Below are 23,548 nucleotides of genomic sequence, written 5' to 3'. Positions count from 1 at the left end.
AGACAACCTAATTAATCACTGTCAAATGAGATATGACTGTGAACACCTTCTTTTCTGTATTTCTCCTATAGCACTCATTATTCAGTTTTTCTCTACCTCAGCTTATCACCCCACTTTTATTCTTTTTTAAAAAGACTTCTTATTTTTATTTTTAAGTAATCTCTCTCTTTTTTTTTTAAGGTTTTATTTATTTATTTGACACAGAGAGAGAGAGCCAGGGAGAGCGGGAACACAAGCAGGGGGAGTGGAAGAGGGAGAAGCAGGCTCCCAGCAGAGGAGCCTGATGCAGGGCTCGAGATGCGGGGCTCGATGCCATAACGCCAGGATCACGCGCTGAGCCCAAGGCAGACACTTAATGACTGAGCCACCCAGGCGCCCCTATTTTTAAGTAATCTCTACTCCCAACATGGGGCTTGAATTTACAACCCCGAGATACAGAGTGGCATGCTCTACTGACTGAGCCAGCCAGGTACCCCAACCCACTTTTATTCTTAGGGAGTTTCTTACATCTTTAAATCCTTGGGTTGAATTATAACCCAAATAGTGGGATATTAAGGAGGAATGCCCTGAAATCCATATTTGGGATACCTAGAATGGTGACAGCGGGCAAAAAAGTTGTTGTAGAAAGAGGATATCTCCTTTTTGGATTTTTCAGTAAATTACTAAATATCCCCCTTACATGTCTGAGTATAACAGGCACTGGGATGGGGCATTAAGGCGGCAGCTCTGGAACTGTGTCAGGCCAGAGACTGACACCACCTAGTGGTCAGTTTAAGAAGTGTGAATAGGAAGGGTGTCTTGGAAGGGTCTGGTGGAAGGTGGGAAGAGAACCAAGATTTGTTTTTTTTTGAAGACTTACTTATTTTTATAGCAAAAGAGAGAGAGAGAGAAAGAGTGAGAGCGCGTGATCAGGGGAAGGGGCAGAGGGAGAGAGGGGAGGGAAGCACGGAGCTCGGTGCTGGGCTAGATCCCTGAGATGGCCCTGAGATGACCCTGAGATCATGACCTGAGCGGAAATCAAGAGTGGGACGCTTAACTAGTTGAGCCCAAGAACCAAGATTTATTGAGCGCTTACCATGTACCAAGCCCACGCAATGGATTTTACATGGATTAGCTCACTTATATCTCATAACCACCTCGTGGCATAGCTGTTATTTCCAGTTTGCAATACGGCAATAGAGACTCAGGGAGATCAAGGAATCGGTTCCAAATCACAGTGCAGATTGAGGCCCAGTTTTTGTTCATTTCATCAACATTTATTAGGTACCTCATACGTGCTGGACACATTGCTAGGTGCGTACTAGGGACAAGAGATGGCAACACACAGTCTCAGCCTTCAAGAAGCACACACTTTAGTGGGATTGCTCAACCTGATGATCGATAATCACAACACAGTGCCTAATGCCTATGATAAAGGCAAACACAGAGGGAACCAGAGCAGGATAACTATTCCAAATAAAGGGATCAAAACAGAGCTGGGTGTGTGATGCCAAACTACATGTTGAAAGAGAGGAAGAGGATGACAATGAATGACAGGAAGAAAGTGTGCTTTAGACTGGAGTGTAGGCAAAGGCACAGACGCATGAGGAAGTTTAAAACAAAAAATGGCAAAGATGATATGGCTGAAGTTCCATAAACTTATTGGGGAGAGTAATGGATGAAATACCAGGGAACCTAATCACAAAGGGTGATTTTGGCCACACTAAGTAGTTAGAATTTCTTTTTTCTGGAAGTAGTGCGGTGCCAGGTGAGAAATTGATGAAGTCCTACTGCATCAGCCATACAGTTGAAGAGGAAGAGGATTCCAGACTAAGGAGATGGGATCAAGTATATTGTTTTATCATGTTAGCCCAGAGGTTAGTGACAGAGAAAGCTAGTACTAGAGACTTCCACTCCCATTAGAACGTTTTCAAAGTTCTCAAATTTGGGCTGCACAATAGAATCACCTGAAAAGCTCCTGAAATCCCAGTGTTAGAAGACTTATATTACTTGACTTCAAGACTTATAAGCTTCAGTAATCAAGACAGTGTGGTACCGGCATTAAGGGTTGACAAACAGATCCATGGAACAGAATAAGAGAGCCCAGAAATAGACTCACACTTAAAGGTCATTTGATTTTGACAAAGGTGTCAAAGCAATCCACTGGAGAAAGGAATGTCTTTTCAACAAATGGTGCAGGAACAACTGAATATCCATAAGGAAGAAATACGTGAACCTTGACCCCTACCTCAGACTATGTGCAAAAATTAATTCAAGATGCATCAAAGGACTAAGGCATAACAGCTAGAATTATAAACTTGTAGGTGAAAACATAGAATATCTTCATGACTTGGAGGTAAAAAAAATATCTTAAGTTAAAGAAAGCAATAACCATTAAAAAAATCAAGATTTAAAACTTTTGTTTATCAAAAGATGCCATTAAGAAAATGAATGAGCAAGCCAAATAAGTAAGGAAAATTTGATCTGACAAAGGACTGGTACCCAGGACATGTAAAAAAAATTTTACAACACAGTATTAAAAGACAACCCAATTTTTTTAAATGGACAAGAGATTTGAACAGATACTTCACAAAAGAGCATGGATGAATGGCCAGTAAGCACATGAAAAGTGTTCACTATCTTTGGTTATCAAGAAAATGCAAATTAATGCCATGATGGCATAATTTGCCACACTCACCAAAATGGTTAAACTTTGTAAAACTCACAATACCAAATACCGGTGAGAAGTAGAGTAACTGGAACTCACTGGATCATAGTATTGGGAATGTAAAACGTACTATCAGTTTGGAACAATATGGAGCATTTCTTTTTTTTTTTTTTTAAGATTTTATTTATTTATTTGACAGAGACCGCGAGAGAGGGAACACAAACAAGGGGAGTGTGAGAGGGAGAAGCAGGCTTACCGCCGAGCAGGGAGCTTGATGCAGGGCTCGATCCCAAGACCCTGGGATCATGACCTGAGCCGAAGGCAGACGCTTAACGGCTGAGCCACCCAGCTGCCCCAATATGGAGCATTTCTGATAAAACTAAGCATATACCTATGACCCAACAATTATACTCCTAGTTATTTATTCAAGAGAAATGAAAACAGAGATTTGAAAAAGAATGTTCATAGCAGTCTTCTACATAATAGCCAAAAACTGCTACAGCCCAGGTGTCTACCATTTAAAAAAACAGACAAACTGGGGTATATGTCTACAATGGGATATTACCTGGTAATAAAAATGGACAAACTAGGGATACATACAACCAAATGGATGAGTCTCAGAACATTCATCGGTGAGTAAAAGAAGCCAAACATAAAAAGCACATCCTGTTTTACTCCATTTATATGAATTCCAGAACAAATTAATCCACCTTGGGGAAAAAAAAATCAGAACAATGGCTCCCCTTGGAGGGTGGGGGTGGGGATGATCTATATCTTGCTTGGGGTTTGAATGTCATACAGCAGTGGAGTGGTACGGCAGGGATTTGAACCCAGGTGCCCTGGGCCCAGAGGCCATGGTTTTAACCATCATATTCCATTGCTTTGCTGCTGGGATGCTTCAGCCTTGGGTATGGATGCGATGACATAGGAAGAGAGGCCTGTGAAGACAGGAGACTGAGAAGGAGCACCCAGTGGGGTAGGAGGAAGACTAGGAGAGAGGGAGCAGGAAAGACAGTGAAGGGAGGCTGACAGGGTTGAATACTGCTGAGAGGTCCAGCAAGAGAAAGACAGGGGCAGGCCATTGTCCTTGGCATGTAGGTGTGCACGTGTGACATGGGCCAGAACAGTTTCATTGGACTCGTGGGGGCAGCCACCCGCTGGCAGTGTCCTGAGGAGGTGAGGAAGGGAAGACAGTGAATGTGAATAACTTTCCCAAGAAGCTTGGCTGTACAGGAGAAGAGAGAGAGGCAAGACAGTAATTAGAGGGCCAGTTAGAGGGCTGGAATTTCCTTGCAGAGGCTCAATCCTGACCACAGTTGACTCCGTCCAGAGATGCTTGCCCACCCACCAAGGTCGCCACTTGTCCTTCTGTGAGGTGAAGATCTGTTGGCCACAGTAAGCCTCTGACAGCCCCAGGGCTCCATTTGGAACCCTGAGTTCAGCTGACCCCACCGTTGCTCACATCCTGTCATCCTTGGCAGGCCTCATCGGGCGTCCACCCTTCTCCACTCAGCCCAGTGTTTCCTCTTCCTGATCACCCGTGCACCGCTCTCTGCCCCCCTCCTTTTGGAAAGCCCTAAGCCACCCTTGGCTCAGATTGTCCTTGCCCCTCTTTGCTTGTCTGAAACCTGGCTCTTCCCTGAGGACGCTCTTCCTTTAATGAGCTGTCATGTATCCTCCCACGGTGTGGGAGCATGGGCAGTCAGATGTTAGGGCTCTCCATTTCCAAGAGTCAGTATGGCTCCACCCAGGTCTCAGGGATACATCTAGCAGCAAGTAACACAAAACCCAATTAAAGTAAATTGAACATGGAGGAGTTCTAGAGTAGATCCAGGGCTGGTTGATTCATCAAGAGTTTTCTACCTCTTCACACTTCTACTCTATCCCAAGTGCCATCCATGGTCGCTACAGTTCCAGTCCTCACATGTGGACTTAGCATCGGTGAAGAACAGAATCTTTCCCAAGAACCCCCTAAGGTCCTGCTGACCAGGGGAATGGAAATACTGAGACTGGCTAGAGCAATAAGATTCATGCCTGGAATGCATGGGAGGGGAATACCTGTACGAAACACCTGTACCAGACTTTGCTGGCCAGGGAGAGAGGCTGGGTGCTGCATGGGCACCATTAAGAGCTTGCCTTGATAGTCCTATAAATTCCTCTACCTTTTTTTAAAAGAGTTTATTTATTTACTTGAGAGAGAGAGAGCATGAGCAGGGGGAGGGGCAGAGGGAGAGGGAGAAGCAGACTCCCTGCTGCAGGGAGCCTGATGCAGGGGTCGATCCCGGGACTCCAGAATCATGACCTGAGCCAAAGGCAGATGCCTAACCGATGAGCCCCCCGGGCACCCCAATTCCTCTACTTTTTAAGGGCCAGCTATTTCACCTTTCATTGAGAAGATGCATAGCATACTGCATAAAGGGCAGCAGTGATCACACCAGACTAACTGGGTTGAAATTCCTGCTCTCTCACTGCCATATCTTTGGCTTTGGGCAGGTTACTTAACCTTTCCACATTGCGGTTTCCTCCTTTTTAAAATGAGGGCTATCAGCACTATCCAGTAGAACTTTCTGTGATGATGGTAATGACTCATGTCTGTGCTAATGTAGTAGCCATTAGCCACATGTGGCTACTGAGTGTTTGAAATGTGGCTAGTTATCTGAGGAATTGAATTTTTAAATTAAAATTAAACAGCCACAGGGCGCCTGGGTGGCTCATTCTGTTAAGCGTCAGACCCTTGGTCTCAGCTCAGGTTGTGATCTCTGGGTCGTGAGACTGAGCCCTGTGTCAGGCTCCGTGCTCAGGGCAGAGTCTTCTCGAGTTTCTCTCTCCCTCTCCCTCTCCTTCTGCCCCTCCCCCTCCCTGAAATAAATAAATAAATCTTTAAAAAAGATTAATCGGCCACATGTGGTTAGTGGTTGTCATCTTGGGCACATAGTTCTATCACACAGTATTGTCGGATAAAATGCAGTGTTTAGATTTTCAGGTAGGAATTGAAGTGACACACAAACCCTCACTAAATGTGAACTCTTCCTGTTTTTGCTGTCATCCACTGAGGTCCTGGTCACTTGCCCACACTCCCTGAGGACTTTGGCATTTCATCCACTGTATTCCTGTCCACCCCAGGTCTTTTGCAAACCCAGATGGCTTCACTACCCATGCAGGTGGTCTAGCCAGCCCTCTGGCCTCTTGGTTCCTTGGCTCCCCAACTCCAGTGACTCACTGTCATGTTGCCATAGCCCCTCACTCCCAGAGCCACGACCTAAACCACGTCCTCCCAGGAAAGCAGGACTGAAATCTTATCCCCTTGTCTCCAACTACAACATTCCAGCCCTTCAGCCCTTTTCTCCTTTGCTCCCAGGAAGGCTGGTCTTTAGGTCTGCTGAGACTTCCAGTTCCTTGACTCTATTCTTTCCTTACCCACCAGTTCCTCATGTCTTTACTTCTCTTCCCAACCAGCCTTGATTCCACAATGCTTCACTTCTGCTCCTCCACGAAATGGTCTCTTTCTCCATTACCATGAACCTTCGGAACTGTTCTCGAGGCTTCAGACTTACACTTTAAATCCATCCTCTACACTGCAGTGAGAGTGATCTTTCTGCTAAACTGCATCATATTACTCACCTGTCTCAATTTTCTAATGCTTCCCGTTGCCAAGTACCACCCACTTCCAGAAGATACCGTACTCCCCCAGTATCCATACTTTTGCACATGCTAGATCCTCTTCCTGGTTTAACTCTCCTTTTGTTCTTTGCCAGAATAACATCTATTTTTCTTTCAAGATTTAGTTCAGGCATCGCCTCTTCTAGGAAGCCCTTCCTTTTTTTTTTTTTTTTTTTTAAGATTTTATTTATTTATTTGACAGAGGAGACAGCCAGCGAGAGAGGGAACACAGCAGGGGGAGTGGGAGAGGAAGAAGCAGGCTCCCAGTGGAGGAGCCTGATGTGGGGCTCGATCCCAGAACGCTGGGATCACTCCCTGAGCCGAAGGCAGATGCTTAATGACTGAGCCACCCAGGTGCTCCTAGGAAGCCCTTCCTGATCTCCCCCATCTCCTACCTAGTTTAGATGCCTCCTATGGGCCCACATGGCACTCTGTGATTCAGTGGACTCACAGCCCTGATTATCCTATAATATCACTTTTTGCTAACTAATCTGACTTCCCCTGTCAGCTGTAAGAAACCGAGAACAGACACCCAACAAATTTTTGTTAACATATATTCTGGGAGATTGGTTTTATATGTTTGTTACCAGTTTGATTTTACTTTTTTAAAGATGGGGGGATTTGAACATGTTTATACGCTGAGAGTAAAGAGCTGTAATGATCAGAGAATGAGAGGTTGGAGATTTGCAGGGTCGAGGGTACAATGAATGGAACAGTGCCTGAGGAAGCAGAGGGAAGCAGAGGGAGGGGTCCCTCAGACGGAGAAACAGACCTCAGGCCAGGCAGGGACAGAGGTTCTCTTTCCTCTGAGCCTACAGGAAAGGGGCAGGTGCTGCTGAATATATGTGTTGGCTGGGAGAAGGAAACTGGGGGAGTTTCCAATTTATGGCCTCCGTTTCATCTAATCTAAGTGTTGAGTTGGTATCAAGGTGGATAAAAATTTGGGGGAGAACGGCAAAGGCCTGGGAGACCGAGCTGGCTAGGGGCCTACAGCAGCTTCCCATACTTCTTCTGTGACCTTTCCTTCTATCCCTCAATCCTCCACAAATCCCAGGACACTATCCAGTGCTCCTGAACATGGCACCCACTCATCTTGTCTGTGAAATGTACTGAGCTCCTGCCATCAATCCATAACTAAGTGTAGTCCTTATATGAGAGAGTGATTGTAAAACATTTAGCTCAGCTAAATGGGATGTGGGGCACGATCTCAGGACCCTGAAATCATGACCTGAGCCAAACCAAAAGTCAGATGTTTAACCAACTGAGCTACCCAGGTGCCCCTAAATTTTTTTTAATTTATATTTTCATATGTTGAATTCATATGTCTCTCAAAAATTCATATTCACTTGAGGTTCACTCAGTACATCAGAATGTAACCTTATTTGGGGATAGGGACTTTACAGAGGTAATCAAGTTAAAATGAGGTCATTAAGGGTGGGCCCGAAGTCAATATGACTGGTGTCCTTATGAAAGGGGGAAATTTGGAGATAGGCTCCAACATAGGGAGAACACCACGTGAACCTGAAGATAGCCATCTACAAGCCAAGGAATGATACGTAGAACAGATTTTCCCTCACAGCTCTCTGCAGGGCCCAACCTTGCCAACACCTTGATCTGGGGCTTCTAGCCTCCCGAACTGTAAGACAATAAATTTCTGTCATTTAAGCCAACCCAACTTGTGGCGCTTTGTTATGGCAGCCCTAGGCAACTCAAACCCTCTTCCAACTGATTTTGTGACTCACTGTTGCCTTACAAACTGCCCTTTACAGACTACAGATTTCTTTTTTCCTATGCTTTCTTTCATGTAATCTTTATGACCCTTTGGTGAGATGGCAGGGCCCGGAGGAGGGTGAGGCAAGCAAGGCCCTCACTCGCAGGGTCGCACAAGGGAAGGTGTCATTACTAAAAGCCTGGCTGACCCTATGATTGCACAACCTGAAGATGAGTGCCTCCTTAAGTTTGCTAAACTGTTCTCTCCATTTGAGGGGTTGACACACAGCCACAAAGCTTCTACGTGGAACCAGATCCAAGCCAGATTTGCCTCTAAATTCTGGGTCCTAAAAATAATAATAATAATACATTAATTAATTAATCAATTCTGGGTCCTTAATTAATTCTGGGTTCTTTCCATGACACCGCAGTATCCCCATTGGTGCAATCAGAGAGGATGGCAATATATATTGTTTTCCAATCAGTCCTCGCTCCTCACCTTTTTACCCTGGAAAAGGAGCCAAAGTTAGAGACTACATGGGGTGCCTGGGTAGCTCAGTCGTTAAGCATCTGCCTTCAGCTAGGGTTGTGATCCTAGGGTCCCGGGATCGAGCCCCGCATTGGGCTCCCTGCTTGGCGGGAAGCCTGCTTCTCCCTCTGCTGCTCCCCCTGCTTGTGTTCCCTCTCTTGCTGTGTCTCTCTTTCTGTCAAATAAATAAATAAAATTAAAAAAAAAAAACAAAGAGAGAGACTACATTCAATCCTCCCCTTCTCTTGCCAAAATTCGGGGGAACTTGGACCATCTGAGACCCTTATGAATTCAACCACTGTCTGTGGATGTCTGCAGCCAGAGTGGGCACCTGGGAACATGTGTCTTGAGCACCTCTGTGCATATATTGCAGTCCCAGCATTGCTGGTTATACAAACCCATGGACAGATTCCCTACCTGCCATCTCCACCCTTGCTCAACCGCCTCTTCAGTTCACTGCCTTCCAGACACACAAACACACATACCTCCGATATCTCGTCTTTGTGGCACATTTATTGCCCCCAAACCGGAGGTCTCCTATGTAGGATGGAAGTCCTGCCTTCCTCACACCTGGCTTATTCTGGCCCATAAAAATAATGCCTAACATTTACTGTGTGCCAGGCATTGTTCTAAGCCTGTACATATATTATCGTACCTCACTCCCACATCCTTACGAGTTAAGACCATTATTTGCTCCATTTTACAGATGACAAACCGAAACACAAAAAGTAACTTGCTCAGAGTTGCGCAGTTAGCAGCGTTGGCAGGATTTGAACCCAAGCAGATTGTTTCCAGAGTCCCAGTTCTTAGCTGCTACCCTCCAATGCCTGGCTGGGGCGCCCATGCACACGTGCGCTCTTGCACACACATGCCCATCCGCATGGGGAGGGCAGGGGAGGAGCTGGGGTCCAGGAACCAGTTCAAGCACCAGGGGGCAGCATAGGCCTAGCTTTGTCCCCTCAGCCCAGCCCTGTTTGGAGAGAGAAGAGGGGAGTAGAAACCTCTTCCCATCTCCCACCACCCCTTAGAGACCACCCTTCTTATACACCTTGTCTCTCAGGTTGGGGGATGTAGAGGCCTCTCTAGGCCCCTTGGCCTCCTTCAGCTCCTCCGCCCGCAAAAGCTGCAAAAACCATCCACTAGTTATGACGATGACTCAGAAACTGAGCAAGCCTTGTGTTTGTGAGTTTGTGTCTCATTGTGACTGCTTGTGGCTCTGAGGGCTGCCATGCCTGTGAGCCCGCCCGCACATGTGTAAGCGCGTGTGTTTGTGTGTGCGTGTGTGTGTGTGTGGTCTTATGGCCAGGGAAGTTGTACATGTATGTGTTTGTTTCTGGGTGTGTCTCAGTGTTTACCACAGAAACAGGAACTTTACCAAGGCTGCACAGCACATTCCTAGGCAAACTTGTCCCTTGGGAATCTGCAGGCAGCAACTCCAGGTTGTGTTGGCTCCCACAATTGTCTGAAGAGTAGGAGGAGGGGGCCGAGATCGTTTTCAGTGCAAGAGACTCCTTCTGGAGTCTTCCAGAATTCTCAGCTCTGGGGTCCCCTCCCCCACTCCCTCCCATCAGTGGTCACGCGACCTCTAAGGCGCACCCCGCCAAGAAGGGAGGAGGACCTAGGAGTTCCAGACAGCATCGAGCTCCCTGGATGCTTTTCAGGGTCCTCCACTGGAGGGAGCGCAGAGCCCAGAGGGATTTTCTTTTCCAGAGGCCCGGGGGTGCCCAGTTCCTCCTGAGCCCAAACCGCGGGCCCCTGCAAAAGTTTGAGTATGGGAGAGGCAGTTTGGAGCCGCAGGTCTCTGCTTGGTATTAGGTGACTTTCTGGAGAAAAGCTGATTGCTTTTGAGCGGACAGAGTTAAGTGGGGATTGGGCTCCCCTCTAGTCTGGCCCCAGGGTCGGGAGCCCCAATCCTGGCTCCCTCAACCCCATGCTCCCCCACTTGGCACAGGAGGCACACACGCTCACCCCACTTTCTTCCTCTTCCTCCTCCAGCCCACTTTCTCTTCTCTGTGTCGTCAGAGCTCCAGGGAGGGACCTGGTTAGACGGAGAAGCCGGAAACAGCGGGCTGGGGCAGCCAGTGCTTACACTGAGGAGGAAGGACGGGAGAGGTTGTGTGTGTGTGTGTGTGTGTGTGTGTGTGTGTGTGTGTGTGTTCTTTTTGGTGGTGGTGGGGGAGGGGGGGTGCCAGCAGGGCCAGCCCTGAACTCGCTGGACAGAGCTACAGACCCATGGGGCCTGGCAGTGCCCGCTGAGAGAGGGAGAAGACAGCAGAGGGGTTGCCAAGGTGAGGGGATGCCTCCGAGAAGGGGGAGGGGGAGCTCTGACTTTGAGTGTGTGTTGGGGGGGTGGATTAGCGGGGGTCCTCTCGGGACCCTCCCCTGGGCGGGGTGTATGGTCGCCGGGAAATTGTTTCAGTTGGTGTTGGGAGCTGGTGGTCCCGGGTTTGGACAGTTTGGAATTCGCAGAGGAATCTGGTATGGGTAAGGCCCCGCACTCCCACCTCCCCACGTGGGTCACTTTTTCCACACCCCCGCCCCCGCACCTCCAGCGGCAAGTAAAGGCACGGAAAGGAGGGCAAGGAGGTACTGGGGGGAGGGGAGGTAGCTGCCCCTCCCTAGAAGGTTGACGCCAGGGGGAGGTGGGTCATTGACAAGCCCCTACCCTGTCCCCCCATAAAGGTTGTTGTTCAAGGGTGTGGCTGGGGGGTGAGCGAGCCCCAGATGTAGACCTCATGGTGCCCCAGAGAAGCGGGAATTTCCCCCTCAAAAGTGCTCCACGCTTGGCTGCTGTAGACGCCGAGATTTCCCGGTGCGGCGCAGAGTTAACCCTCCTCGTGCTGAACTGGCTCCACCTCCCCGCCCCCACAGCCACATACACATATTGGGCAACTCAGAGAAGCTCTTTTGACTTTTGATCCTGTGGTCCCGCGGTCAGAGGGCTCGAGAACGGAGGGACAGAGGTGATCCGGTTTAGGCCACGAAGCAGGCTGAGGAGGCCGGTGGACGTCCGGGCCTGCCTTCCCGGTTGGGAAGTGTTGGGGAACGCTGGCCCCGCCCCCTCGCGCCGTGGCTCCTCCCCCCCGCAGGTCGTCTGGGGGGCTTAAAGCTTCAGGTGCCGCAGTCCGGGCAGGCTCAGCTTGGTTGTCGGGGGGCCTCCTGAGCTCTGGGGATGGAGTAGGGGAGGAGGTTGGAAGCTGGGGCCTTGCCGGGAGGCTGGTCACTCAACAAGGGTTTATAGAGGAAGGGGGGTGTCCGCCTTCTGCTTAAGGATTACCTGTCTCCAGTTGGGTAGGGATAGAGGGTCAAAGGTCTGAGCACCATGAGAAACAGGAGAGGAAGAGAGAAGAGAGGAATGGAGTCCTCCCTTGAATTTGAAACACAGAGCAATAGGTGCCCCACTCCAGGGTGGTGGTAGAGAAAGGCCTATTGGAAGACCCTGAGCAGGAGGGAGGAGTCTGCCTTTCGGAGAAAACAGCTACAGGAGATAGAAGCTGCTGGGTGGTGGGGAGCAAGAGGGTTTGGGAGCAAGAGTCTCCAGAGAAGGGGCCCCTCTGTTCTCTCCCTTTGGGAGTCTGGGGAGAGGGCAGTGGCTAAAAGCCCAACAGGAGGGCTTGGGGTTACTGGGCTGGGGGAGACTGAGGGAGTTTCCATCGCCATCCTCTCTCATGTCTAGGAGAGGGGCATTATGGGAAGCAGGGCTGAGAGACCCCTGGGAAAACACTGGTTGACCCTCCCAACCCTGCAGCCCACCCAGAAATGGGGATGCAACCGTCTCCCCTACTTCTTCCATCTCCTCCTTTCCTCTCTCCCTCTTTTCTCCTTTGCCCTTGGCCTCTAGCCCAGCCTCTAGCTTCCTCTTCCCAGCTTCTAGGCTCTTCACTCCAGGCTTACTAACCCTACTTTCTCTCCAGTCTCTCCCACCTGCTCCCCAAGTTCTCTCTGCTTTCCCCTTTCCTCCATCTCCACCTCACTTCTTCAACTCTCCTCCCACAGCCCTTCCTCTTAGGATGACGGGATCTGGATGTGGAAGGGGCCCTCACAACACCGTGTTGGTTACCCCTTGGAATCAAATCCCCAATTTCCAAACTCACTCAGTGTCCTTGGCTAGTTAGACAGTCTCCTTTAGACTCAGTTTCTTCATCTATGAAAGGGCATAGTTCCATATTTTAAAAATCATTGCAAAGCTCTAATGAGATAATGAGCTTCACGTAATGCCTCAGACATAGTAGGTGCTCAGTAAATGGAAGCTGTTACCGCTCCGCCATCCTCTTCTTCATCATCCAGCCTGGTAGTTTTCAAGTTACCTCATGGAACCCTGAGATTTTGAGGGGTGTCTCTAGTGACACCTTTGGGGTCAGGAGGTAGGGAGAGGGAAGTACAAGCAGTAGGATTCCAGGCCTACCACACTTGCTTTCAACAGAGAAACTCCAATTTTATACCTTTCATATAATTGGGATTCCACAGATTAAAAACTAAAATTGTCTACTACTTTAGAAATTTTTGGAAAGTTCTGCACGTATCCAAGCCTCATATTTTATGAGATGAGAAGATCAAGGCTCACAGTGGGGAGGTTCCTTGCCCACAGAACCAGAGCCAGCTCAGTGCTGCAACCCGAGTCCTCTGCCTTCTCTCAGAGAGCTTTCTGTACTCTGCCCACCTCCCCTGTCTCCCGGCCCTCTGGCTGCAGCTCAGCTCTTCCTACCCCATCACCGCCTTTGTCTACAACTGAAGGGATTACCTTGTCTCAGGCATTGACCAAAGATGTCCCCAGTTTGAGGTGGTATGGCTGCGAGTGGTGGTGGGGATGGTCTCTGGGATCTGGGGTCTATAGGAGGTTGCTGGCTGCCCCCAGAACATAAGCCAACTTTCTTGGGTGCCTCTCAGAGTGGCCTTGTCCCTTTCCAGAAGGCACCCTCCATACCCCAGATCATGTCTCTGTGGGGTCTGGTCTCCAAGATGCCTCCGGAAAAACTGCAGCGGCTCTATGTCGACTTTCCCCAACACCTGCGGCATCTCCTGAGTGACTGGCTCGAGAACCAGCCCTGGTGAGTCCTAGCTGCCCTATGCTGGTCTCCTCCAGGTCCTCCCCCACCCACCTGCCCTCTCATTAGATTTTCTCTGTCCTGTTTTGGGACTCGGGCTGCGTTATTCCCTGTGTGGTGGCCTAGCGGGGAGTCTGTGGCACACCAACCAGATTTTGCACGTTGACACATGGAGTCCCCCACCCCCTGAGGAGCCCCAGCCAAAGAGGAAGGAGGTCAGGACTGGGGCAAGGGCACACCCCATAGCAGCTGGAAAATTGGAAACAAAGGGCACATGGATGAGGCTGTACAGGGCCTGAATGGAGACTAGGACTGGGAAGGAGCCACTGAGCTGTTTGCTGAGGGGTGGAAGGTCAGTAGAGCTGAAGAAACCCTGACCCGAGGCCACCCCATCCCGATCTTCCCACAGGGAGTTCCTGGTCGGCTCAGACACCTTCTGCTGCAACATGGCTAGTGCCCTCCTTTCCGCCACCGTCCAGCGCCTTCAGGCTTCGGCTGGAAAGCAGGGGGAGGGGAGCGCCATCTTGCAACACATCAGCACCCTGGAGGTGGGGACAAGGGGGGGAACGGACTAGGCTGGAGTGGAGCTGGGATGATCCTTGAACACCAGAAGAAATTGTTTGGATGCTGGAGCAAATTGGCGTTCCTGTAGTTAGCTGTTAGCTAGCATGCAAATTAGGTTTTAAAAGCATGCAAATGCATGAAAACTTTTGGAGTCTACGGTTGTGCTGCCTTTCAGTGTGCTTATGAATAGAGCGGGCTGGCGTGGATTGGAGGGGGAGAACAACATGGGTGAGAGAACAGGCTAACCCAGTCTGCCACTCTTCTATTTCTCTAGAGCATATATCAAAGGGACCCCCTGAAGCTGGTGGCCACTTTTAGACAAATACTTCAAGGGGAGAAAAAAGCTGTTATGGAACAGGTATTGTTAATACTCCACCTCCCACCCCAACTCAACTTCCTGGGACTTTAGCCTGAGCCATGAGAAACTAGAAGGAATTTGAACGTCAGGAGAGGCTCAATGTTTTAGGCCCAGGATGACCAAAGGAGATTCCTGGGGTCAGAGTGGCCCCCAAGCCAAGCTCAGGGAAGCTTCAAAATGAGGGACTGAGCGTAGTGAGGCCTCGGGAGGAGGGAGCAAGGGGTAAGAAGCTGATTCTGCCAAGAGAGAGGTCTTATCCCTGGGAGATTCCAAAAGGTCAGGAGAACCTTCAAAGCAGAAGGGGAGCCAAACAAGGGAAGTAGTTTGTTTCCTTTTGGCAGAGCACGGCATCAGGCACCCCTTTAGGGAGTGGAAGCCTGATATAGAGGGATGGACGGAGTATCTCACCTCTTGGCGTCTGTCCCTCCCGTGCAGTTTCGCCACCTCCCAATGCCCTTCCACTGGAAGCAGGAGGAACTGAAGTTTAACACAGCCCTGCAGAGGCTGCAGCATCGGGTTGGGGAAACTCGCCTTCTCCGAGAGGCCCTGCAGCCGGGAGCTGAGGCTGGCCAAGGTGGGAGTGTGGGTCTGGCACTAAGAGGGTTCTGGGGAGTGGGTGGGAGTGATGCCCTCTTGGACTTCACCCCTGACCGAACCTCAAATTGATCTGTACCCCTCATTTCTGCCCTCACTCTCAGTGTCTCTGCACAACTTGATAGATGCTCCTGCCAATGGAACTGGGCCAAGTGAGGTAAGTGATGGATTGGGAGGTGGAGTTTGAAGTCAAAGTACAGTCCTGGAGGGATCGAAACTCTGTGGAGGGACAGAGATTATGCCTCAGAGGGACACACGCTGCAGTGGGGAAGGGGAAGGCCTGAGAGGTGAGAAAGAGAGGCCTGCCCTCAGGTCCTGGGGGAGGAGAGAGGGTGGCCCTGGCTCAGACCTCCCCTGCCCGCAGGCCCTGGCCACGTTGCTGCAGGAGACTGTGGGGGAGCTGGAGGCTGCCCAGGCCCTGGTGCTGAAGAGGATCCAGATTTGGAAACGGCAGCAGCAGCTGGCAGGGAATGGCGCACCCTTTGAGGAGAGCCTGGCACCACTACAGGAGAGGTTGGGGCAAGACTGATGGGCTAGGAGGGCGGGCTGGGGTTGGGTGTCTGCTGTCCCTGCTAGAGGACCCACAGGTGTGAGAGAAAAACCAGGCAAGCAGGCCTTGGCATGGGCCGAGACTCATAGGAGCCGATTCCGGCAGGGCTGTGCACACTGTCGTCAGGCCGCGTCCTGTACAAGTGCGCCCGGTGGAGGGGAGTTCAAGCGGGAGCTCACCTGGGGGCCCATATTTTTCTCTTCAAGCCCCTTGCCCAGAGGAATGGGAAGCCTTTTCCTATTTGGTCTGTTGGGCGGAGGCACCTTTGAATTTACGCAAAATTACCCGATGTGCTGGCAGCTGACCTGGGTCCCAGAGTCCTGGGGAAGAGGCAGCTGGGTTTCCACCGGGGTCCAGGCACAGAGAAGGAACCTCACACCCAGAGTCGAGGCAGGTCCCACAGCCCTGTCAGCCCAGGTGCCTTGCAGCCACACCCACTGCGCACCCCACCCCTCCACACATACTATCCTGCATTCTTTCTGGGTTTAGGGGTAGAGTGTTGGGGCAGGAGCAGGCAGCCTGAATTCTGTGTCCGCTGACCACTGTCCTGGCCCCAGGTGTGAGAGCCTGGTGGACATTTATTCCCAGCTGCAGCAGGAGGTGGGGGCAGCTGGTGGGGAGCTTGAGCCGAAGGCGCGGGCAGTGCTGATTAGCCGGCTGGATGAAGTCCTGAGAACCCTCGTCACTAGGTATGCCCCCTAAGCCCTCAGCCTGGCCTAGAGCAGACCCTGAGGAAGGAAGAGGGTCAGAGCTGTGGGAAGGGTACCAGGAGGGACCCAGCCACTAACTCCCCTGTGTCTTCGCTCCTCCCAGCTCTTTCCTGGTGGAGAAGCAGCCCCCGCAAGTTCTGAAGACTCAGACCAAGTTCCAGGCTGGGGTTCGATTCTTACTGGGCCTACGGTTCCTGGGGGCCCCAGCCAAGCCTCCGCTGGTCAGGGCCGACATGGTGACTGAGAAGCAAGCAAGGGAGCTGAGCATGCCCCAGGGGCCTGGGGCTGGAGCGTAAGCTGGGGCTGGCAAAGGCCTGTTGGTTTGGTGGAGGCCAGGGGAGCCTGGGTGGCTGGCACCTCAAAGAGCAAGGTGACGAGGAGGGAAGGCCGTGGGGTGTGTGGGCCCTCAACGGTCACGGCAGAGGAAGGGCAGGGACCCATCAGGGCCGGAATGGGGTGGGGAATCATGATTTGGCCAAGATAGGGACCCTCCTTGAGAATCCAAACAGGGAGATGGAGATTTGGGGCCGGTCATCCATGCCATTCACCCATGGACTCAAGCTCCTCCCCACCCCGGGCCCTGCTGGGATGCATCCACTCAGTCTCCGACCTCCCCTGGCAGAGAAAGCACTGGGGAAATCATCAACAACACTGTGGCACTGGAGAACAGCATTCCTGCCAACTGCTGCTCTGCCCTGTTCAAGAACCTGGTGAGGGCTCGGGGGCCGTGGTGAAGAGTGGAGCAGGGGTCCTCAGACCCAGCGACTGTCTTGGAGAGGGTGTTGGGAAGCCAGGAGAGACCGTCTCTATCCTCACCCCTGCTCTCCCCCCTCTCCCCCCACCCTGCAGCTTCTGAAGAAAATCAAGCGCTGTGAGCGGAAGGGCACCGAGTCTGTCACCGAGGAGAAGTGTGCGGTGCTCTTCTCCACCAGCTTCACGCTCGGCCCTAACAAACTCCCCATCCAGCTCCAGGTGAACTGAGCCCCAGGCTACCCGCGCTAGGGCCCCGGCTCCCCTCCGCACCATGTGCTGGGGCCCTGGGTCCTCACTCCTCGTGTAGCTCCATGCCCGCACGTGTGGGGTTCATGTGCACTGGGGGCAGGGTGAGGGTGGGAAGAGCAAGAGTGCACATGCCCGGGAATCATGCTGTGGTGGCGACTAGCATTTCTTACACGTTTCGTGTAGACCAGGGCACTGTTTTAAACACACACAGAATTTTCACAATAACGTTATGAGGTAAGTACCATTATTAGCCCCATTTTACATATGAGTCCATTGAGACACAGAGACATTGAGGAATTTGCCCAGGTCACACAGCTACAACGTGTTGCAGCTGGCATTTGAAACCCAGAGGTCTGACTCTAAAGCACTGACTCATAACCACTTCTCTACAGTTAGGCCTTAATCGAGCTTCAGAAAGCATTTGATAATACACCGGGAGCTTTTAACTACGTAGTGTGAATCCAATAGCTTCCCTGCATTCTCAGAGCCAGCCCCCTGAGGAAACCCCTTGCTCCAGTAAGAAGATCCCCTCTTCTCCCCCCGGCCAGGCCCTGTCTCTGCCGCTGGTGGTCATTGTCCACGGCAACCAGGACAACAATGCCAAAGCCACCATCTTGTGGGATAATGCCTTCTCTGAGATGGTAAGGAATGACCAGGAGTGGCAGTGGAGAGAGGAAGGAGGAACAGGGGCAAGGTGGGCTCTAATGTGGGGGGAAGCCGGGGGCAGACACGTTCAAATGGGACCGGCCATAACTCCTTCTTTCATCATACTCTCTAACCTTGCGCTTTTATACTTCTGACCTCTTTTCATGCCACTCTTAGCAGCTACCACGTTGTAGCACCCTAAACTATTTTTGGAAAAGCACCATCTTTGTGAGCAAACTCACGGGAATAATGCCTGGGAAGGGCAGCACTGGGGAGGTGGGAAGGATGAAGGCCCCTCCTGAGGAAGAATGAGGATGATAGCCTGAAATGCCCTGTCCTTCCCGCTTCACCCCAGGACCGAGTGCCCTTTGTGGTAGCTGAGCGGGTGCCCTGGGAGAAGATGTGTGAAACTCTCAACCTCAAGTTCATGGCTGAAGTGGGGACCAATCGGGGGTTACTCCCAGAGCACTTCCTCTTCCTAGCCCAGAAGATCTTCAATGACAACAGCCTCAGCATGGAGGCCTTCCAGCACCGTTCTGTGTCCTGGTCACAGTTCAACAAGGTCATTCCCCTGCTTTTTGGGCCTCCCACCCCTTAGCTCTTCATCCTTGAGGCACTCAGGGCCTTCCCAAGCTTTGTCCAGACACTGACCGCTGGGGTCTTCACAATGGCCCATCATGGCGATCAGGGAGGCCTCTGTCACAGCCCAGGCAGGAAAACCCTTCAGCCGGGTGGGTAAGCCCAGAGAGTACATTCTCTGGCATCCCTCAGGTTTTGGACTGGGGGCCCTCTGTCCTCCCTCTTTACCAGTGACTTGCATGACTCATCCAGATTGTGTGTAAACACAGCTCTGATTCAAAATGACTTTGACCCATTGGGAAAATAGTTCCTTCTGCAAAAACCAAGATGAAATCCCACAGGGACGCACACAGTAATACCAGCTACCATTCGCTGACACCTTACCAGGCACTATGTTTAGCGCTTTGTGTGTTATCTGCTGACCCCTCCCAACATCCCTTTGAGGTAGCTACTATCTTTATCCCCATTTTACGGGTGAGGAACGTGATGCTCAGAGGGGTTAAGTAGTTTGCCCAACGCCTCATAGCAGGTGAGGCTGGGATAGAACCCCATATTTCTTGCTCTTAGCTACCATACTTCACTGCCCCCAAAATGAGGTGGCTCAGAGCTGGATCTGTTACAAGAATGGGGGAAAAGATCTGGGTGTTTTGGTTGATGACCAGCTGGGTAAACGCAGTCATGTATTGCTCTCTTAGCAAAAAAGAAAGAAAAGTCTACATGACCAAAGGATGTGTTAGCAAAGGGAGCAGGACACTCGCACCTGGCAAGCTACCTTCTCTGCACTCCACTTCCACCAGGCCTAATGAAGGATGGGTGGAGCACAGTTGTTATGAGGGACCCTGGCCTGGACTTCCTGGGCTATATCCCAGCTCTGCCTCTCACCAGCTGTGTAGACCTGGGCAAGTTACTTGACCTTTCTGGGCTTTCATTTCTTCATCTGTAAAATGGGATAATTATAGGACCTACTTCCATAAACTTGCAAAGATCAGATAAGTTCATTTATGGAAAGGGCTTGGAATACTGCCTGGCACGTGGTAAATGTGAGGATTGGCCATTGTCATTGATGAGATCTCAGATCCAGTTTGGTCCTTCAGCCCTGTGACTCTGTTGTGTGGTGCCTGTCCTAACCAGGCCCTAGCTCTGGCCCTCCTGTGTTCACACTAGCTCTCCCTTACTCCCCAGGAGATCCTGCTGGGTCGTGGCTTCACCTTTTGGCAGTGGTTTGATGGTGTCCTGGACCTCACCAAGCGCTGTCTCCGGAGCTACTGGTCGGATCGGTGAGTCCCTGCCCCAGTGGCCTGAGCAGTTGTACCCCTAGCTCCTTCTCCACAGCCAGTGCCCCTACCCCCATCCTCTCCTTCATCCTGGCCAGGCTGATCATTGGCTTCATCAGCAAACAGTACGTCACTAGCCTTCTTCTCAACGAGCCTGATGGAACATTCCTCCTTCGCTTCAGCGACTCAGAGATTGGGGGCATCACCATTGCCCATGTCATCCGGGGCCAGGATGGTGAGGTCACCCCAGCCAGTCCTCTGTTTCTGTGCCTGTGCCCTCTGGGGTTTCTTCTGGGAAGGAAATGTCTTGGCCTTCCTTGATGCCAAGCCCGATCTTCAGGAAGTTCTTCCTTAGGTCCAACTTCTCTCCTCCCTTCTGAAATCTACCTTCTCATTGTGAGCTCTGTGGGAATGGAGACTGGTGGGTCTCCCTCCCTCAAGACTCCCACCCTCACTCCTCTCCCCTTCGCCTTGGTAGATTGAGAGCGGGTCCTGTGGTGGGGCTGGATGGGGGGGGAGAATGTCTGGACAGCAGGGACTCAGGGTCTCATTCCTCTTGTAGGCTCTCCACAGATAGAGAACATCCAGCCATTCTCTGCCAAAGACCTATCCATTCGTTCACTGGGAGACCGAATCCGGGACCTTGCTCAGCTCAAAAACCTCTACCCCAAGAAACCCAAGGATGAAGCTTTCCGGAGCCACTACAAGCGTGAGCTGGAGCTCGCAGTTTTGAACCCTTCCTTTGCCCATCTCTTCCATACTCCCAGTTGCCCCTCTCCCCACACACTGTATGTCATCCCTGACTTATCTCTCCATTTTCGAAGCCCCATTTCTCCTATTTGCTCATCGGAGATGCCCACCTTTTGCACATCCCTTCCTCCTCAATCCTGGGGCACTTCATGGCTCTCCTTTCCTCCCCCACAACAGCTGAACAGATGGGTAAGGACGGCAGGGGTTATGTCCCAGCTACCATCAAGATGACTGTGGAAAGGTGGGTGTGGTGCTGTGGACAGTGGGCGGGCCTGGTACTACCTGCTGGAAGAAGTGGTGGCATCAGCCCTTGGTCAGTCACGCAGACCTCCTTCCCTCCTCCAGGGACCAGCCACTTCCTACCCTGGAGCCCCAAATGCCTACCATGGTGCCCGCTTACGATCTTGGAATGGCCGCTGATTCCTCCATGAACATGCAGCTCAGCCCAGATATGGTGTAAGGAGCTTGAGAGACAGGAATGGGAGTGATCTGTGCAGACAGGTGTTTAGCACGGGCAGCTGGGGCTGAAGTAGAGAATTTCCCTTTCCTTGAGAGCGATTCCCCATCTTGAGGCAGAAGGTGGGGGTGTCCAGGAGAAGGGCTGGCCTCAGGGGGGTCTGCTTTCTTTCTCCAGGTCCCAGGTGTACCCACCACACTCTCACTCCATCCCCTCGTACCAAGCCCTCTCCCGGGAAGACACGTTGACAGCCTTCCCAGAGTAAGTGGAAGGGACAAGGATACCCACCTGCAAGGGGGATGGGCATTCGCATTTGTTAGGAGAGGCTCCACTGTGAGAAAGGGGCAGCAAAAGTTCCTGCTCTTTGTCTCTTCTGTCCACTCCATTGAGATTAGTGCTTAAGATCCTGACTTAGCCACGTTCAAATGCCAGCTCCACCACTCACTGACTTTGGGCAAGTTGCTTCATTCAGGTGCCTCATCTGTAAAATGGGGAATGTTGATAATAATACTAATAATACCTTCCTCAGGGCATTATTGTGAAGGTTAATTGAGTTAGTAATACCTGTAAAGCTCATAGCAAGAGCTATGTTAAGAATTAATATTACCTCTCCTGCCCTTGAAATCCAGTCATTTATCTGCTGCCTGGATTTTTATTTATTCATCTGTTTTGGCCTTGAAGTGGCCTAGACATTTTTCTTCCCCAAGTAACAGTCTTATTATAATAACTGCAGGTGCTTACTAACTGTTAGACAAGGCACAACATCTCCCCTCCTGGGAGGTGAGGTAGGGTGGGAACTGGGGGCTTAGAACCACCACAGTCCAGAGAAACGTTAGAAATTAGCTAATTCAGGGGCGCCTGGGTGGCTCAGTCGGTTAAGCATCCGCCACTTGGTTTCAGCTCAGGTCATGATCTCAGGGTCATGATCTCAGGGGTCCTGGGATCAAGCTTCCCCCCACCCCACCCCCGCCATTGTATTGTCATCCTCTGCACTTAGCGGGGAGTCTGCTTCTCTCCTCTCCTCTCTCTGCTCCTCCCCCTCCCAAATAAATAAAGAGATTAGCTAATTCAGCCCTTCTCTCCTCCCCCAGCCCAATCCCCAACACGTACACATTTTACAGATGAGAAGACTGAACCCACAGCTTACCCGAGACTATGCAGTCAGGAAAGGAGCTGGAAATTCTTTCCTCATTCAGTGACCTTGACTTTGCAACACTGGGCCCTTATCTAGCCTTCCTTTCTCTGACTGTGCCCTCCTTCCTGTTTCCAGATCTCACCTGCAGATGCCCCCCAACCTGAACCAGATCAACCTGCCCTTTGACCAACCTCACCCTCAGTGAGTGACAGCAGCCCTCTTGATCCCATGCTCCCCATTCATTCCCAGCCTTATCCCACCCCCATCTTACTAACTTTTCTGGTCTTGGCAGGGGCCTGCTCCCATGCCCATCTCAGGAGCATGCCGTGTCCACTCCTGAGCCCCTGCTCTGCTCAGATGTGACCATGGCAGAAGACAGCTGCATGAACCAGTCGGTGGGAGGATTCCCTCAGGGCACCTGGTGAGTGGCAGCCTGGGGGTGTTGGCTGGGTGGGGGCTGGAGGAGTGGGTGCCGTACCTATCCTACTGCTTCTCCCCTTCCTCCTTGCAGGGTCGGTGAAGACATGTTCCCACCCTTGCTGCCTCCTACTGAACAGGACCTCACCAAGCTTCTCCTGGAGGGGCAAGGGGAATCAGGGGGAGGGTCCTTGGGCACCCAGCCCCTCTTGCAGCCCTCCCACTATGGGCAGCCTGGGATCTCAATGTCCCACCTGGACCTAAGGGCCAATCCTAGTTGGTGATCCCAGCTGGAAGGGAAGCCCAGCAAGACCACTCTTCTACCCCCACGGACCTGCTCTGGACACCTGCCCATGCTCCTGGCAAGCAGCAGATGGGGAGAGTGTCCTCCTATCCCCACCTACTCCCTGGTCAGGAGGGAAAGACTGCCAGGAAAATGCACAGTGGGTGGAGCCTATCCTCTCCTTTCCTCCTGCCCCACACCCGTCTCCCCCTTCCAATGCTGGAAGGGAAATTCAGGCTTCAAAGTGAGACACGCCCCAACACGCCTGCACACGCAGCGCGCGCACACACACACACACACACACACACACACACACAGAGCTCTCCCTAGAAGGTGGGGCTGAGTAGGAAGGGGGCTGGGCAAGAGCACAGGTTAGGGCACGGAGGACTTCTCTGCCCACCTCGAGCCACAGCCCAGGACACACATGTAGAAACACTCAGACACGTGCACACACTCGTACAAGAGGTTGGGGACTGAGGGTTGGGCTTGGGTCCCAGCCCTGGAGGGCATGGAGCAGTTCAGGAGACCCTGCGTGGGAGGAGGGGGCGAATCTGTACACTTGGGTGACTGATGTGGGTTATGCCCAGATTAAAAAACAAATCTCAAACAGCCCCAAATTCCTGTCCGTCGGATGGAGGC

General features: G+C 51.5%; 1 protein-coding gene across 3 annotated transcripts; it reads left to right on the top strand.

Moving 5' to 3' along the window:
* The first annotated feature begins 10,602 nt into the window (after positions 1–10,602).
* Positions 10,603–23,518, top strand: STAT6 (signal transducer and activator of transcription 6). 3 transcript variants are annotated; one of them, XM_002916003.4, is made up of 22 exons: positions 10,604–10,834; positions 13,455–13,594; positions 14,001–14,139; positions 14,430–14,513; positions 14,949–15,087; positions 15,212–15,264; positions 15,472–15,620; positions 16,215–16,346; positions 16,471–16,659; positions 16,990–17,077; positions 17,217–17,339; positions 17,918–18,010; positions 18,370–18,576; positions 19,776–19,870; positions 19,966–20,102; positions 20,430–20,576; positions 20,795–20,858; positions 20,963–21,073; positions 21,252–21,335; positions 22,345–22,410; positions 22,502–22,630; positions 22,721–23,518. In XM_002916003.4, the coding sequence occupies exons 2-22, from the start codon at positions 13,479–13,481 to the stop codon at positions 22,908–22,910; spliced, it is 2,535 nt and encodes an 844-aa protein (XP_002916049.1). In that variant the 5' UTR covers positions 10,604–10,834; positions 13,455–13,478; the 3' UTR covers positions 22,911–23,518. The 3 variants fall into 3 exon arrangements, with proteins under 3 accessions (XP_034499509.1, XP_002916049.1, XP_034499510.1); XM_034643618.1 differs by lacking the exon at positions 21,252–21,335 and having other exon boundaries at positions 10,603–10,834; XM_034643619.1 differs by lacking the exons at positions 10,604–10,834; positions 14,001–14,139 and having other exon boundaries at positions 13,456–13,594.
* The last annotated feature ends 30 nt before the right edge of the window (positions 23,519–23,548 follow it).

The sequence above is a fragment of the Ailuropoda melanoleuca genome, chromosome 15, assembly GCF_002007445.2.
Source record: "Ailuropoda melanoleuca isolate Jingjing chromosome 15, ASM200744v2, whole genome shotgun sequence".
Classification (NCBI taxonomy): Eukaryota; Metazoa; Chordata; class Mammalia; order Carnivora; family Ursidae; genus Ailuropoda; species Ailuropoda melanoleuca.
This window is presented reverse-complemented; position numbering and strand designations above follow the sequence as displayed.

What these genes read in the sequence shown, in the direction of transcription:
- STAT6 (XM_002916003.4), top strand. Translation starts at nt 13,479, where the DNA reads ATGTCTCTGTGGGGTCTGGTCTCCAAGATGCCTCCGGAAAAACTGCAG. An exon ending in ATGGAACTGGGCCAAGTGAG is followed by an intron (nt 15,265 to 15,471) that starts GTAAGTGATGGA and finishes CCCTGCCCGCAG; the next exon opens with GCCCTGGCCACGTTGCTGCA. An exon ending in CAGCTCAGCCCAGATATGGT is followed by an intron (nt 21,074 to 21,251) that starts GTAAGGAGCTTG and finishes TTCTTTCTCCAG; the next exon opens with GTCCCAGGTGTACCCACCAC.